The sequence below is a fragment of the Somniosus microcephalus genome, chromosome 16 (genome assembly GCF_052327205.1).
Source record: "Somniosus microcephalus isolate GS21.2 chromosome 16, FLI_Smic_1.0, whole genome shotgun sequence".
Lineage (NCBI taxonomy): Eukaryota > Metazoa > Chordata > Chondrichthyes > Squaliformes > Somniosidae > Somniosus > Somniosus microcephalus.
In genome coordinates, this window is record NC_141002.1 from 61,244,453 (window position 1) to 61,261,706 (window position 17,254).

A 17,254-nucleotide genomic window follows, 5' to 3' on the forward strand; every position below is an offset into this window, starting at 1 on the left:
GCCACTGACTACTCCTTACTCTCCAAACTTACGCAAAGGGAGTCAGGGCCCAGATCCCTGGCCATTTCCGCTTCTGTCCGCCCCACTTGTTTCGCTTTCTGGAGCTGCCATGTGGAAGGTGACAATAGACCCTGGTAAGTGGTGGTATAGACACTGCGTTCTCCTCATGAAGGGAGAGGGCCTTGTAGCAGAATCCCAGCGGGAGCCCACCATGCATATGGAATGAACCCCAATCTAGGAAAATGGGTCAGAGTTGGGTGGATACGGAGGATTGAGTGGAAGTCCTGCTCTGCTGGAGCTTCCCCGCCATCAAAACAAACAATTGCAACCCTACAGAGGCATAAAAGAAACAATCAGCATGGGCAGACCCCCACCCTGCATCCTCACCCACCTGTCCTACTGTCCCAGGACTACCCTTAACAAGAGTGTCAAGTGCTGTACCTTGCAATCATGAAACTGAATGACATATCTACAGAATAAATACACAGCAACTTAGAAAACTGGAGAAAAATAATAAAAAGAAAATCAATGAAGAGAATAAAATATAGTAATTTGATAGTTTGTTTAACATGTTGTGTATTCGTTAACATCAATTAAATTTTGTCCCAGCTGTGAATTTTGAAATAATTTAAATACATGACTATTGTCATTTAAAATGTTGTAATAACTTTTTATGAAACGATAACATAGTTAAAAATAAAATAATTAATTTTAATATTGATGCTGTGAAGATATTAAAAGGAGCTAGCTGATTGGGAGGAGGGGAAGCGAGGAGGGAATTGGTAGTATTGTGATGATCTTTTGGGATGAAAGTTTTTCTTCACCGATGGCTGTAAGGGTGTAGCTAAATGAGCTTGTGCAGTTTCAACCTAATTACTACTACACATGAAATCACACCATAACATCTGTCCATAAATTAGCACTAAATTTGGAATCTCATTCAACAAGGTCGTTAAGGATTGCCATTACACATTCATAGAGGACCTTGCTCCCAGAAATTACATTTTAAATATTATCAGGAGCATGGCTGCAGCATCCACACATCAGTACATTTAATAAACTCTGGATCATCTCGCCACGGTAAAATCAGTTAGGCACTTCAATTAAAAATAGAAAAATATACCATTACCTGTAAGTTGCACTGTTTAGCTTTTGAAATGTAAATATAAAAAATCGTTCTTTATTTTGTTAACTTAAAAATTTACTTAATTTAATTTAAGATAGTAGAAATTTTGTGCAGCGTAATTGTAGGGAATTTTCAGAGTGGTTTCAATGAACTGGTAATATTTTAGTTACTAACAATGTATCAATTAAGTTTCTAAAAATTAACTGTTTATATCTATATATATATATATATAAAAGGATTGATCTGTCTGTCTCTGTCTGTCTGTCCTTCAGTGTGTCTGTCCGGCTATACACTTGAAAGTTATAGAGCGTACCTACGCGTGCGTTACGTCCAAAGAAAGCTTACCATTCCAGGACGGTCGTAAGCGTATTTACTTTTCGGTCGGACAAAAATTGTTTGCACGTTATACAAAAAACCTTCAAAATTAAACTCATTATCTGCTAATTACCATTGATTGACTGACGTCAAGGTCGACCAATCCTGTGCCGTCATGATTGACCAATCCTACAGTTCAGTCACCTGATGGTTGGCCAATCGGTGTGTGTGTGGGCGGGACTAATCGTTTTCATCTCAGGGATCTGGCAGCCATTGCTTCAACTACTTCCAGCTCAAAATCTGCTAATCCAGCTTCTAAAAAGTTAGTATCTCTTTTAAAAATAACATAAGATTTACCAAAAACGTTTTATAAGTACTTTCACTTTCATCTTTCAAGGTATTAAAAGGTAGAAATGTTGCCCGGCAGCACATTCACAGAGGGACAGACAGACAGGCCCGAAAGCCTGGGACTCGATTTAAACCGCCCGGCCCAAAACAGCCCTGGCAACGCCGGGCTCCTCCAGCTAGTAAATGTATAAAATAGCATCCCAAAAAGTTGAATTAATGATTTGTTCCATCATTGTTTATGATCCTGAAATAGAACTTAGTTCACCATTCCTCCTCCCCTTTGTAGACTTTCTGTTATTCAAAGTTTTAGGTTTAAGAAATCAGAACAAAGTAAAAATTTGCTGTTAAGTTAGAATCTAACTTTTGAACCCTATAACCTAAATAAGTGTGTTTTGATTGGTTGTTGCAAAATAAAAACTTCTGACCTGCAAATATATTCAACTGTCAAAATTAATTCAGGGTTCATGAAGTGCTAGTCTGAAAATATCCCAACTGTTCATATAATTATACATAATGTTGTACAGATGACTAAATATAATAGGAAAACTGCACACTAGTAAAGATAATTTGTTTTGACAATCACACAGATTCACATTTAACTTGGTAAATGTATTTGGAATTTTAATAGGGTGCCGTATTGATGCTTTTTTAATCTGAAAATATTTCCACTCTTACATACTGCTGTTGTACTTGTTAATATTGTTTGACTTTAAACTGCCTGTACTGTTTTGTAGGTGGATCATCGCTTTGACCTTCTGAAATTGAAGTCTGAAATGGGTATGTGTATTTTTTTTAATCCATTATATTTACACACAATATTCTCAATTTCATCGTGGTAATATTTTCTGCTATTGATTTACTGGCATGGGGTGGCACAGTGATGCAACTTGTTGAAGTATGGGACATAAGTTTGCACCCACAATCTCCCCACGTGGCGAGTTCCTGATCTCAAATGTGCTGCTATGCACAGATGTTAAGTGGACATTGGGTGGTTCCCTACAGTGAAGGAGGGAACGACAAGTTGCCCTCTGTGCTCTCACATGTTTTCTAGTGGTCAGCCACAGAGCAACAGATCTCCGTGCATCCTCTTTGTGGCACCGAGAGATTTCCACATGGAAAAATAGACCGATAAACAAAAAATTTGCAGAAGATAAATATACTGTGGATGAAAATCATACAACTCGATAGATGGGAAATTTTAACTCTCAAGCCTGCTCTGCATGGCCCCCTAAACCAGCAGGAAGTGGCAGCTGGCCAGCGGGCTGGAGCGCAATGTCACAAGGTCTTCGCAGGGGACCAAAGGAATGGCCTTTGCCACTCAGCTAAGTCTCGGGGAGGGGCTTTTGGCAGAGTCCAGGGCAGGGGAGGCCCAAATGCTCCTTGTGGCCCTTGCTCCTCCTGGCCCCACAAAGAATGTATATTAAGAATGTAAAAATGACTTACCTATTTGGACTTCTGCTAGTCCTGATTCATTCCCCTATAGGTTTCCTTGGTGGGATAGCCACAACCACTTCCTCGCTCAGGCCCATGGTTAAAATAGCAGTCGGTCTACACTGATGTAATTGGAGCTCAATCTACATATTTACAGAAGGGCCCAGCTGGTTGCCAGCAGATGTCCTTCTTGCCTGTCAGAACAGCAGGTTAAAATCATAGACTGCGGGGCGGGTGTGGGACGTCGGCCGGTGAATTGCAAGGGAAATTTTAACTGCCTGCTCGCCCAGTTTCCTTGGGGCGGACAGGGTGAAAACCATTCATTTGAATGTGAGAAACACAATTCTTTTAACTACTTTGTCCGGTAACCCTCGTCCTAATCCACATTCCTTGTGGCCTGAAATTAACTTTGTAGCAACATCATAATATAAATCAACCTGAAAATCCCTTCTAGGCCAAATAAGTAAAAATCTTGAAATCTGACACGGCCCAATAAAATCCCATATTCAATCCTTGGTCTTTCCTGAGTTAACTGATTTCAGCAGGAATACTAGTCGAGGTGGTACAGGTGGCCTCAGCACTACTAGGTTAGGAAAGGGGGAGAAAAGACAACCAGTATTTCAGCTCCTGACTGCCAACGAGTGATGCCTGTTGAAAGTGTGTGTTGAGTGAGGATATGATTGAGCTCAGTTGTGATGTCCCCACAGTCATTGTCACCTGTGACTTTAGTGAATGTTGTGTTTACAATGAAACAAACTTATATGTCCTTGGGAGCCTTAGCAAAATGTGCCTACCAAAGCGAATATTCCATAGTCTACTATAAAATGTAATCTGCAAAAGTAGTGAGGAAAGCCCGAGTAACCTTACAACAAATGGTGTTCAAGCTTAAGAGCATTATGGGACCGACTTGATGGATCAGTTGGTTATTCATTTTCATATGTTCATATGTTTACTGCTAATTTGAGGTGCATTGTAACATTCTATGGACAGTAGGTACATTTTGGAGCTGGAATATATTTTATCCTGAATGTGCTGGACAAATAAATCATTTTTCTCACTTTTCACAGGTTTAACCTTCTACCAGCAGGTCAAATTAGTAAACTTTATCAGAAGAGAAATTCACCAATGCCGGTGCAACAAGTGTGGGGAAATGTTTAGCTCAAAAGCAGAGGTTGTAAGTCATATGACTGAAACCAACCACATTATGTCACTGCTAGACAGGTCTGCCTGGGATCAGCCACAGTAAGTGTTAAATTCAAATAGTTTCATTATTTAACAACACTGTTAATGCAGCAGAACTTTCCCCTCATCTTTTCAATGTACTTATGTATTATTCATCGTCACTGGGTCGATACCCTGGAATCCCCTACTTGCCATCATTGTAGGAGAGCCATCACTAGAAGGACTGCAGCAGTTCAAGGAGAAGGCTCACTACCACCTTTGTGGGGCAACTGTGAATGGGCAATAAATGTGGCCTTTCATGAGAACAAATAATAAAATAAAATTAATGTTAACTAATAATGAAAATATTCTTGACAATAGTATTCTCGTCAAACAAAAAGAAAAAATGCACTAATATACCAAAAGTTTTAAATATGCGAATTTGCTTGTGTATAGTGGCCTCAAAGGTACAAATAAGAATAGACTGTTAGGTCCACCTTAACTCATCCATCTTAAAAGGAGGTCTTCTGTCCTCCAAACAAAACATTAAATTACTGTAGACTTTCCAGCTCCACTAACTCACTCAGAAATATTTTTCATATGTTGATAACTCTTCATATGAAGAACTCCTCCCTGGCATCAGTCCTAATTTGCCTTTAAATAGTTTGATCTTGTGCCCTTTTATCCCAGTATCACGGTTTAAGTTTGAAGGAGCGTTCCAGGTTTACGTTTTGTAATCTTTTTATCGTGTATACTTCTGTAAGTTACCTCCAGTCACCTACTCTCGAGGCTGAAAAGCACAAGTTTCTCCAGTCTCTCCCTTTAACTCAGTTCACTGATGCTAAGGGAGTAGCCTTGTGGCTGTTTTCTAAACCCCATCCAGGGCTTGAATATCTCACTTTTCTTGGTGGCCAGAACTGGACATGGTACTCAAGGAGCGGTCTGACCAGAGCACTATACAGACTGAGTACAACTCTTTTCAACTTGTTTTCTACTGTTTTCTCTAAATCGTTCAGAAATCTGTTTGTGTTATTGATTGCTGCTGTGCAGTGATTGGACATGTTGAGATTGAATCTACTAGAGCCTCTGGAGATCTTTTAACGTCATCCTTAATTATTTTGTCACCATTCATGGAGTATTTACAACGTTCAATTTTTCTTCCTTTCTGCAGCATTTTACACTTATCCATATTAAATTTCACCTGTCATTGTTCCACTACTTTGTATAGTTTGTCTAACTCATTTTGTTGTTCTTGAATGTCTTCCACAAATTCAATTGTCCTTTCTCGTTTGGCATCATAGCTAACTTAAGAACATAAGCAATAGGAGCAGGAGTCGGCCATTTGGCCCCTCGAGCCTGCTCCGCCGTTCAATAAGATCATGGCTGATCTTCTACCTCGACTCCACTTTCCTGCACTATCCCCATATCCTTTGATTCCCTTAATATCCAAAAATCTATCGATCTCTGTCTTGAATATACTTAACAACTGAGCTTCCACAGCTCTCTGGGGTAGAGAATTCCAAAGATTCACCACCCTCTGAGTGAAGACATTTCTCCTCATCTCAGTCCTAAATGGCCGACCCCTTATTCTGAGACTGTGACCCCTGGTTCAAGACTCCCAGGCAGGGGAAACATCCTCCCTGCATCTACCTTGTCAAGCCCTGTAAGAATTTTGTATGTTTCAATGAGATTACCTCTCATTCTTCTAAACTCTAGAGAATATAGGCCTGGTCTACTCAATCTCTCCCCATAGGACAACCCCCCCATCCCAGGAATCAGTCTGATGAACCTTTGTTGCACTCCCTCTATGGCAAGTATATCCTTCCTTAGGTAAGGAGACCAAAACTGTACACAATACTCCAGGTGCGGTCTCACCAGGCCCTATATAATTGCAATAAGACGTCTTTACTCTTATACTCAAATCCTCTTGTAATAAAGGCCAACATACCATTTGCTTTCCTAATTGCTTGCTGTACCTGCATGTTAACTTTCAGTGATTCGTGTGCAAGAACACCCAGGTCCTTCTGAACACCCAACATTTCCCAATCTCTCACCATTTAAAAAAGACTCTGCTTTTCTATTTTTCCTACCAAAGCAGATAACTTCACATTACTCCACATTATATTCCATTTGCCATGTTTTTGCCCACTCACTTAGATTGTCTATATCCCCTTGAAGCCTCTTTGCATCCTCCTCACAACTTACATTCCCACCCAGCTTTGTATCATCAGCAAACTTTGATATATTACAATTCTTCCCCTCATCCAAATCATTGATGTAGATTGTGAATAGCTGAGGCCCAAGCACTGATCCTTGCGGTACCCTACTAGTTACAGCCTGCCAACCCGAAAATGACCCGTTTATTCCTACTCTCTGTTTTCTGTCCGTTAACCAATCCTCAATCCATGCTAGTTTATTACGCCCAATCCCATGAGCCCTAATTTTGTTTAATAACTTCTTGTGTGGCACCTTATCGAATCACTTCTGAAAATCCAAATACACCACATCCACTGGTTCCCCCTTATCTATTCTACAAGTTACAACCTCAAAAAACTCTTAACAGATTCGTCAAACACGATTTCCCTTTCATAAATCCGTGTTGACTCTGCTCAATCCTATTACAGTATTATTTTCTAAGTGTCCTGTTACCACGTCCTCAATAATAGATTCTAGCATTTTCCCTACTACTGATGTCAGGCTAACTGGTCTGTAGTTCCCCGTTTTCTCTCTCCCTCCTTTCTTAAATAGTAAGGTTACATTTGCTGCCTTCAAGTCTGCGGGAACAGTTTATCTGGTCATCATCACATTGCTGTTTGTGGGAGCTTGCTGTGTGCAAATTGGCTGCAGCATTTCCCACATTACAACAGTGACTACACTCCAAAAAGTACTTCATTGGCTGTAAAGCGCTTTGAGACGTCCGGTGGTCGTGAAAGGCGCTATATAAATGTCTTTTTTTTTTAGAATATATGGAATTTTGGAAAATGTCAACCAATGCATCCACTATCCCTATAGCCACCTCTTTCAAAACCCTAGGATGTAGGCCATCAGGTCATGGGGATTTATCGGCTTTCAGTCCCATTAATTTTTCCAGTACTATTTTTTTAGTAATACAAATTTCTTTCAGTTCCTCATTCTCGCTAGACCGCTGGTTCTCCACTATTTCCAGGAAGTTTTTTGCGTCTTCTTCCATGAAAACAGACGCAAAGCATTTTTTAAATTTCTCTGCCATTTCCTTATTTCCCATTATAATTTCTCTTGTCTCAGCCTGTAAGGGACCCACATTTACTTTCGCTAATCTTTTCCTTTTTACATACCTATAGAAGCTTTTACAGTCTGTTTTTATGTCTCTTGCTAGTTTACTCGCCTTCTATTTTCCCTTTCTTTATCAATTTCTTGGTCCTCCTTTGCTAAATTCTAAAATCCTCCCAATCCTCAAGCTTACTACTCTTTTTGGCAGCATTATAAGCCTCTTCCCTTGATCTCATACTACAGTATCTTTAACTTCTCTTGTTAGCCACGGTTGGACCACTTTTCCTGTGGGGTTTTGTGCCTTAAAGGAATGTATATTTGTTGTAAATTATGTATTAATTCTTTAAATGCTAGCATTGTTTCTCTACGGTCATACCTTTTAATGTAGTTTCCCAACCTACCATAGCCAACTCACCCCTCATACCTACGTAGTTTGCTTGTTTAGATTTAAGATCCTAGTTTTGGATTTAACAAAATCATTTTCAAACTCAATATAAAATTCTATCATATTATGGTCACTCTTCCCTAAAGGCCCCTTTACTACAAGGTTATTAATTAACCCTTTCTCATTGCACAATACTAGATCTAAAATAGCCTGTTCCCTAGTTGGTTGCTCAGCATACTGATCTAGAAAACTATCTTGCATACATTCCATGAATTTGTCCTCCACACTATTACTGCAAATTTGGTTTGCCCAATCTATATGTAGATTAAAGTCCCCCATGATTACTGTATTACCCTTGTTACATGTGCCTCTAATTTCCTGATTTGTACTCTGCCCTACATTACAACTACTGTTTGGGTGCCTATAAACAACTCCCACCAATGTTTTCTGCCCCTTGCTGTTTCTTAGCTCCACCCAAACTGATTCTACTTCTTGATTTTTGGAGCTAAGATCCTTTCTCTCTACTGTCTTTATCCCACCCTGTATTATCAGGGTTACCCCTCCTCCTTTTCCATTTTGCCTATCTCTTCTAAAAGTTAAGTATCCTGGAATATTTAGACACATTGTAACCATGTCTCCGTTATAGCTATTAGATCAAACCTATTAATTTCTATCTGCGCTTTTAATTCATCTATTTAGTTGCGAATGCTTTGCACATTCAGATATAGTGCCTTTAGTTTTGACTTATTTATATTTTCCCCTGATGTCACCTTAGTCACTGATGCCTTACATTTGTTACTCTCTCTGTCCCTTCCTGACCCACTCTGCTTATTTTTACCCCAAACTCTACTCTGCTCGAGAGCCTTGACATTTCTCTCGCTGCTTTTAAATTTACTCTTTCCTGAATCCTCCCACCCTTCCCTTCATTAGTTTAAAGCCCTGTCTACTGCCCTAGTTATTCGGTTCGCCAGGACATTGGTCCTAGCCAGGTTTAAGTGGAGCCCGTCCCAACGGAACAGCTCCCTCTTTCCCCAGTACTGGTGCCATTTTGACCAGTGAGCAATGAACTTCTGAATCCAAATTGTTAATGTGAATTAGAAATAGTAGCGATTGCAACATCTGTTCCTGAGTACTACACTGGGGACTTGCCCAACCCCCAGCCCACATAACTACTCTTGGGAAAGGCAATATTGTATTTTCTCCTAATTATTGAGGATGGAGTAGTAAGCCAAGTTGAAGTAATAGAACATTTGTGGTCTAGTTGTAAATTTAAGGTTGTAGTAAGGACACAGGAGATAATTTAATTTCAGGTGAACAGATTTGAGGGAATGAAATTCTGTATAAGGCCATTTGAACCATTGTACCTGTGCTAGCTCTTTGAAAGAACTTTCCAATTAGTCCCACACCCCTGCTTTTTCCCTACAGCCCTGCAAATTTTTCCTTTTCAAGTATATATCTAATTCTGTTTTGAAAGTTACGTTTGAATCTGTTTCCACCACCTTTTCAGGCAGTGCATTCCAGATCATAACAATTTGCTGCGTTGAAAAAAGTCTCCTCATTTCCCCCTTGGTTCTTTTCCCAATTATTTCAGATGCGTTCTCTTGTTATCGATCTTCCTGCCAGTGAAAACAGTTTCTTCCTATCTACTCTGTCAAAACCCTTCCTAATTTTGAACACTTCTATTAAATTTCCCCATAACCATCTCTGCTCTAAAGACAGCAAGCAAGGCATTCACATCCTTCCTATAGCATGGAAGAGATAAAATGGGAGAACTATTTTATCGGGAAAGTAGGGGTGCTTTAAGAAACGATGTTTAAAATTACAGTGGTAGTTTTTCCCAGAAGCAAGAAGAGGACCAAACTAGAGATTAAAAACAGGGATGAAAGGGGAAGTAATGGAAGGCATTAGGGGAAAGAAAAGGTGTATAAAATTCTAAAATGTACAAGCAATGAAGATTAAAATTACAGACAGACCTGTGACCCTTGGGGAAAGTATTTGAGACTTTGATGAGGGATAGTAAGCATGAAGGATTATTTGTAGGTCAGAATTTGGATTAGAGAGTCAAGATGATACAGAAGGGGCAAGTCATGTCTGACCAGTGTAAGAGTTCTTCAAGGAGTTTACACATCTGCCAGATAACGGTAAGGCAGCAGATATTACCTATCAAGATTTCAGGAAAGCATTTGGCACTGTTTCACAGAACATAAGAAATAGAAGCAGAAGTAGGTCATTCAGCCCCTCGAGCCTGCTCCGTCATTCAATAAGATCACAGCTGATCTTCGACCTCAACTCCACTTTCCCACCCGATCCCCATATCCCTTTATTCTCCAAGAGTCCAAAAATCTATCTGTCTCAACCTTGAATATACTCAATGACTTAGCATCCCTAGTCCTCTGGGGTAGAGAATTCCAAAGATTCACAACCCTCTGAGTGAAGAAATGCCTCCTCATCTCAGTCTTAAATGACCAACCCCTTATCCTGAGACTATATATGCCCCCTAGTTCTAGACTCTCCATCCAGGGGAAACAACCTCTCAGCATCTACCCTGTCAATCCCCCTCAGAATCTTAAATGTTTCAATGAGATCACCTTTCATTCTTCTAAACTCCGAAGAGTATAGGCCCAATGCACTCAATCTCTCTTCCTAGGAGAACCCTCTCATCCCAGGGATCATTCTAGTGAACCTTCGTTGCTCTGCCTCCAGGGCAAGTATGTCCTTAGATAAGGAGACCAAAACCGTGCACAGTACTCCAGGTGTGGTTTTACCAAAGCCCTGTACAATTGTAGCAAGACTTCCTTACTCTTATACTCCAACCCCCTTGCAATAAAGGCCAACATGCCATTTGCCTTCCTAATTGCTTGCTTTACCTGCATGCTAACTTTCCGTGTTTCCTGTACAAGGACACCTAAATCTCTCTGAACACCAACATTTAATAGTTTCTCACCATTTAAAGAATATTCTGTTTTTCTATTCTTTCTACCAAAATGAATAACCTCACATTTCCCAACATTATACTCCATCTGCCACCTTATTGCCCACTCACTTAACCTGTCTATGTCCCTTTGCAGGCTCTTTGTGTCCTCCCTACAGCTTACTGTCCCACCTAGCTTTGTATCGTCAGCAAACTTGGATACATTGTACTCGGTCCCTTCACCTAAGTCATTAATATAGATTGTAAATATCTGAAGCCCAAGCACTGATCCTTGTGGCACCCCACTAGTTACAGCCCGCCAACTGGAAAATGACCCGTTTATCCCTACACTTTGTTTTCTATCCATTGACCAATCCTGTATCCATGTTAATGAGACAGAAATTCCGATCCCTACAGGTGTGTACGCGCTGTGTACTCACCCGTAGGGCCAACGGAAATGCCGGTTTTAGGCATGCACTGCGCATGTGCTGGAAACCGGCATTTCCGATCTGTCAGATCCTCCGGCTGCCCAGGAGCAGGGCCTCTGCGGGTGGAGAGTTCCGGTTTTTGGAGACCCTCCGCCCGCAGAAAACACTTACAATTCTTGCGCCTGGTAAAAGCAAGATAAGAGTTGAAAAAAGTAAATAAAATTTAAAAATTTCCAATGATTTATCATTTTAAAATACTTTAAAGAAAGGTAAGTTTATTTTTAGCCCTGTTAAAAACGTTAATTATTTTTTTCAAAAAATAAAACTTTTGTTTAATATACTTAATTTATTGTAATTTAAAGTCATTTTAAAAATGTGATTTAACATTTTTTTTAATTTAAAGTTGTACTATGTTTTGGGGGTGATCTCTATTCATGTACAGTCTTCCTGTCAAATGTATGAAGGGAGATTCCCTTCTCTGATTAGCGCCCCATGGCCCATGTGATCCCAGGGACGCTGCGAACTGCCTGCGCCTCTGGGATACGTGGGCCCTGCGCACCGGCAGTTTAGAGAGGTCCAGTACGGAACTCTGCACCTCCCGGGAGCCCTCCGGTCCAGGCGCAGATTTTTCCAGATCGCAGCCCTCCGCCTGCAAACGGAATTTCTGGGCCGATATATTACTCCCAACCCCATGAGCCATTATCTTTAGTGTAGCAACATTTTATGTGTCACCTTATCGAATGCCTTTTAGAAATCCAAATATACTGCACCCACTGGTTCCCCTGCTAGTTACATACTCAAAAGACTCTAATAAATTTGTCAAACATGATTTCCCTTTCATAAAACCATGTTGACTCTGCCTAATCCTATTATGATTTTCTAAATGCCCTGTTACCACTTCCTTAATAATGGATTCTAGCATTTTCCCGACGACTGATGTCAGGCTAATTGGCCTGTAGTTCCCTGTTTTCTCTCTCCCTCCTTTCTTGAATAGCGGGGTTACATTTGCTACCTTCCAGGCTGCTGGGACCGTTCTAGAATCTAGGGAATGTTGGAAGATCACAACCAGTGCATCCGCTATCTCTGCAGCCACCTCTTTTAGAACCCTAGGATGAAGGCCATCATGTCCAGGGGATTTGTTGGCTTTTAGTCCCACTTGTTCCTCAAGTATTTTTTCTCTACTGACGTTAATTACTTAAGTTCCTCAATCTTATTAGCCCTTGGTTCCCCACTATTTTTGGTATGCTTTTTGTGTCTTCTACTGTGAAGACACATATAAAATATTTCTTTAAAGTCTCTGCCATTTCCTTATTCCTCATTATAATTTCTCCTGTCTCAGTCTCTAAGGGACCAACGATTACTTTTGCTACTCTCCTTTTTACATACTTGTAGAAGCTCTTACAATCTGTTTTTATGTTTCTTGCTAGTTTACTCTCTTTTTTCCCTTTTTTAATCAATTTTTTGGTCATTCTTTACTGGTTTCTAAACCTCTCCCAATCCTCAGGCTTACTGCTATTCTTTGCAACATTATAAGCCTTTCCTTTTAATCTAATACTATCCTTAACTTCTTCAGTTAGCCACGGATGGATTCCTTTTCCCATGGAGTTTTTATTTCTCAATATTCATTGAGAATTTTGGAATATTTGTTTAACAGACTGGAGATTCCTCAGTAAGTTTATTTGAGGACTTTTAACCATAATGTTGGTTTTCCACATAAGTCAGATCCAGCTGACCAAAAAAAATCAATTTCAGTTCATGACTAAGGGCACACTCTTGCAGAGTACTGAAGTTGAAGGAATACTTCAGTGACTTAGTTGTATCAGAATGAACCAAGCATTTTACACTAAATCTGCTGTTCTATGGGGTTTCTGTTCATCAATTTCTATGAATGAATAAGCACCACAATGAATGCAAGTTCACTATACGCTGTATTAGATTGAACAGGGCATTTCAAGCCTTGTTAGGTTTTTTATTATGTGAAGTATTTGACGACCTCTGAACAACACAATTTATAATTGCAGTGGTGATAAACTGTCACTAATACTATCTCTAAATGGGCTTTACGTACAACACTTTCCTCAATGCAACTCTTTGTGGGCCATATTAAAAATATTGTCTACAGTTGTTAATTTAATATATCATGGTTAAAAGTTATTTAATGCATTGATCTTGTTTCTCTTTTTAGGTATTACTTTCCTACCTATGAAAATGATGCTCTGCTTTGCTCCCTGTCCGACTGTGAGAATGAATCTGTGACTGACAACCAAACAACAAACATTCCCGTCATTGCAGAAGATATTTCAAACTTGCAAGCTTTAAAACAAAGCAGTGTTCTAAATTTTCTGCAGCATCCAGCTACCAAGAATTAATATTAACCTTTGCTCATCAAGCAAAGAAATATCCACCATTTAATAGTGACTGCTTCCAGCAATCTCGTGACATAACTGGGCAACATCAAAAATAATATGACAATTTAACCTTATTGTGGTTAGCCAATTTCTTTTTTTGCTCAAGAAAATGGAGGCACTCTGGTGGTACGATTGATGAGTATTTGTACACTTGAAGCTGATCAGATAATTCATGAGCAACAGAATTTTAAGTGGGGTTAAATCACATCTCACTGCTGTCCTTGAGCTACTTGGTTTATACCAGAACAAAATATTTTTTAAGTAATTTGTTTTATTGTAATTGGTCAGATCTTTTAATCCTTCCCAGTGGTGTTGTGAATTGCTTCTCCCTCACCTTAGATATGCCTAATGGAGATTGAATGTGAAAGAATACTCCAGTTCCAGAGGAAGTGCTCAAATTATATTTGTGAACTGCCGGACATTGAAATGAAAAATTAAGTTTAAACTTTTTTAAGCTTCCACTGCCTATCCCACATTTAGTTGCAGTCATAGCTGTCACTTAGCAGAGTCATTTTTTGGAATGCTACAGGACTGAGTGAAAAGTTACATTTAACAACAGAATACTACCTTAAACATGGCAGTAATTTAATGACACAAAAAGAAAATACTGCAGATGCTGGAAATCTGAAATAAAAACAGAAAATGCTGGAGATACTCAGCAGGTCAGGCAGCATCTGTGAAGAGAGAAACAGAGTTAATGTTTCAGAACTGGAAAAAAGCAGGAAATGGAACAGATTTTTAAGCTAGTGTCAGGGCTGGGAAAGGCGGGAGGGGATGAAAGAACAAAAGGGAAGGTCTGTGATAGGATAGAAGGCAGGAGAGGTTAAGAGACATTAAGAGATATTCAAGGCAAAAGGAGATGGTAATGGGACAGGTTAAGAAACAAAGGATGGCTCTAGATGAAGTGTAAATTGCGCTGGCAGAATTTAATGAGTTTAATTTGGTCTGTGAGCTCTTAGCTTACTGATTTACATGTTTGCATATATTCCTAACTCTGCTACTTTAACAAAATTGTTAACTCATTTAAAATAACAACTGTTAAAATACCACAGACAGTAATAATCTATATATAAATGAGTTGAAATAACACAGAGGAAATTAAAGTAATTAAGCTTTCATTCCTGTAAAGTTAAGAAGTACTGCCCATATGGAAGATAGTCTTCTATTGTAATAAAATGCGACTGGCATTTTGTACTGTACATGGAAAAGTGTTGCATTTCTGTGTCATCACACATCCGCAGCTGTGCTGTGGCATTCTGAAAATGATTATGGGAAGTGACTAATGGGCACATTATCCCAAAGTGCGAATTGGCCATTGAAAGATTTAATAAACATAAGTAAGGTATCTATTGTAAGGTTAAATGTTATTTATTTGTGTCTTAGTATCAGGCAATTCAAAGGGGACAATTCTCAAATGTTGCCTTTTGAGTCTTTCCTGAAATATTCTTATGACAGTTCCAAAAATGTAATACTAAAGTGGTCATGAATTTTCTACCTTGCTAGTTCAGTCAGTCCCAGATTTTTTAAAATAAAGTTGAAGTTCATATTCCAGCTTTTCACATTCAGCAAATCTGATGTGTGTGTGTGTGCATACATGAAAGATTACAGCACAATTAATAAATACGTGAAGCAGACGGTGGTAATGGTTAGATACAGTTGTATGATCTTCAACTTTGCTTTAATAAAAACGGACTGAGAAGTTAAACTAACAATGGCAACAGCTTTTATATTTTAATGCAAGTTAAAGCAGAGAGCGTGTTACCAGGCTGTGCTAGCAAAGGTGGCATTAGATCTTTGTTCCAGTGTTACAACGTCAAAACCATGAAATGAGGTTTTGCATCGTGTTATGCATAATTATTTTTAAAACCATTACGAAAGAAAACACTTCTAAATTTTAAGTATCGTGGTTAGAAATATGGAAGTGAAAGATTATGTTCAGCAAATTTGTTGTGGGATTAAAAAAGCTACAGCCTCGCTTGTTCTCTCATGGCTTGATGTAAATTAAAACCGTGCATTCAATAAATTGAGTTTTGTCCATCCATTTCTTGGGCTATGTTTTCCTAATACCCAACAGTAAAATCTTTGTTTTTAATGTTATGGCAAGAAGTCTTTTGTGGAAAGGTCCCTCTGTATAAACTATTAATTTGAAACATCTAGAGGTTTTTTGAAATGGATGGATACAAAGAGTTAAAAACTGATTGTTTCATTTTTGTACAGCTCCATTCAGTGTGCATGGTCTTGATATTTTTGCACAAATTCTGAACATCTGCCCTACAACCTTGGTTTAGCAGTATATTGTCTGAGACAAAATAGCTACAGATTGTTGGACAAATTCCTATATTTAAAGCGGTTTGAAACCTTTCAAAATGTATTCTCTAAGTTTCCTTGTCTAATGATGTACAGATGCTAAAATTTTATACTATGTTTTCCATATTCAAAGAAAAAAATTGAATATAGTATTCATTGTTTTCAGCTGCTCTATTTGTAAGAGGCAGAGAGTGACAGTTTTGCACTCCATAAAGTTTCTTCAGATTCTGTTAAAAAGCCTCTTTTTCCCACCAGGAAAAATCACGAGATGCTTTTAAACACGTTCTTGAAATTAAACATAGATACTATCAAAATTGAGGAGCCATGTGTATTGTCACTTTAATGCTCCTTACCACAGTATTCTCAGTAATACTGTACAGATGGATGATCATGGGTTTTGTAATTTCCCTTAAACCATTCTATGTTTCGTGTGTAAAGAGAGGGAATAGCATTTTCAAGGTCGGCTTAACTATTGGTTTAAAATAGTTTAATAACTTAAAACTTGTGCCACTTTAACAGAATTAATTGCATCTATTTATTGTGAAATCTTAAATTGTCTCTTGACTGTCTCTGATTTGTCACGCAGCTTGTCTGACATCCAGTACTGGATGAGCAGAAATTTTCTCCAACAAAATATTGGGAAGATCAAAGCCATTGTCTTCAATCATAGAATCATAGAATGGTTACAGCACAGAAGGAGGCCATTCGGCTCGTCGAGCCTGTGCTGGCTCTCTGCAAGAGCACTTAAGCTAGTCCCTGAATCCCCGCCATAAACTCTGTTCCCTAGCCACCGACCCCATCCCTCTCCCTGGCCACTGTCTGAGTCTGAACCAGATTGCTCGTGACCTTGGCGACCTATTTGACCCTGAGATGTGCTTCCAACCAAATATCCGGTCCATCACCAAAACTACCTACTTCCACATCCATAACATTGCCCGTCTCCGTTCCTACCTCAGGTCATCAGCTGCATTAACCCTCATCCATGCATTACCTGTAGACTTAACAATTCCAATGCCTTCCTGACTGGCCTCCCATTTTCCACCCTCCATAAACTTGAGCTCATCCAAAACACTGCTGCCCGAATCCTAATTCACACCAGGTCCTGTTTACCCATCACCCCGTGCTCGCTGACCTACTATTGCTCCTGGTCTGACAACGCCTCGATTTTAAAATTCTCATCCTCGC

The 17,254-nt window shown here is 39.3% G+C and overlaps 1 protein-coding gene across 1 annotated transcript in view; it reads left to right on the forward strand.

The window, feature by feature from the left end:
- Positions 1 to 15,803, forward strand: part of znf277 (zinc finger protein 277) — an 82,109-nt gene extending 66,306 nt beyond the window's left edge. Inside the window, exons 10-12 of the mRNA XM_086009131.1 lie at positions 2,524 to 2,566; positions 4,288 to 4,462; positions 13,540 to 15,803. Of these exons, the coding sequence (XP_085865257.1) occupies positions 2,524 to 2,566; positions 4,288 to 4,462; positions 13,540 to 13,723 (402 nt within the window). The 3' untranslated portion in view covers positions 13,724 to 15,803. The remainder of the gene's footprint in view (positions 1 to 2,523; positions 2,567 to 4,287; positions 4,463 to 13,539) is intronic.
- Positions 15,804 to 17,254: the final 1,451 nt, after the last annotated feature.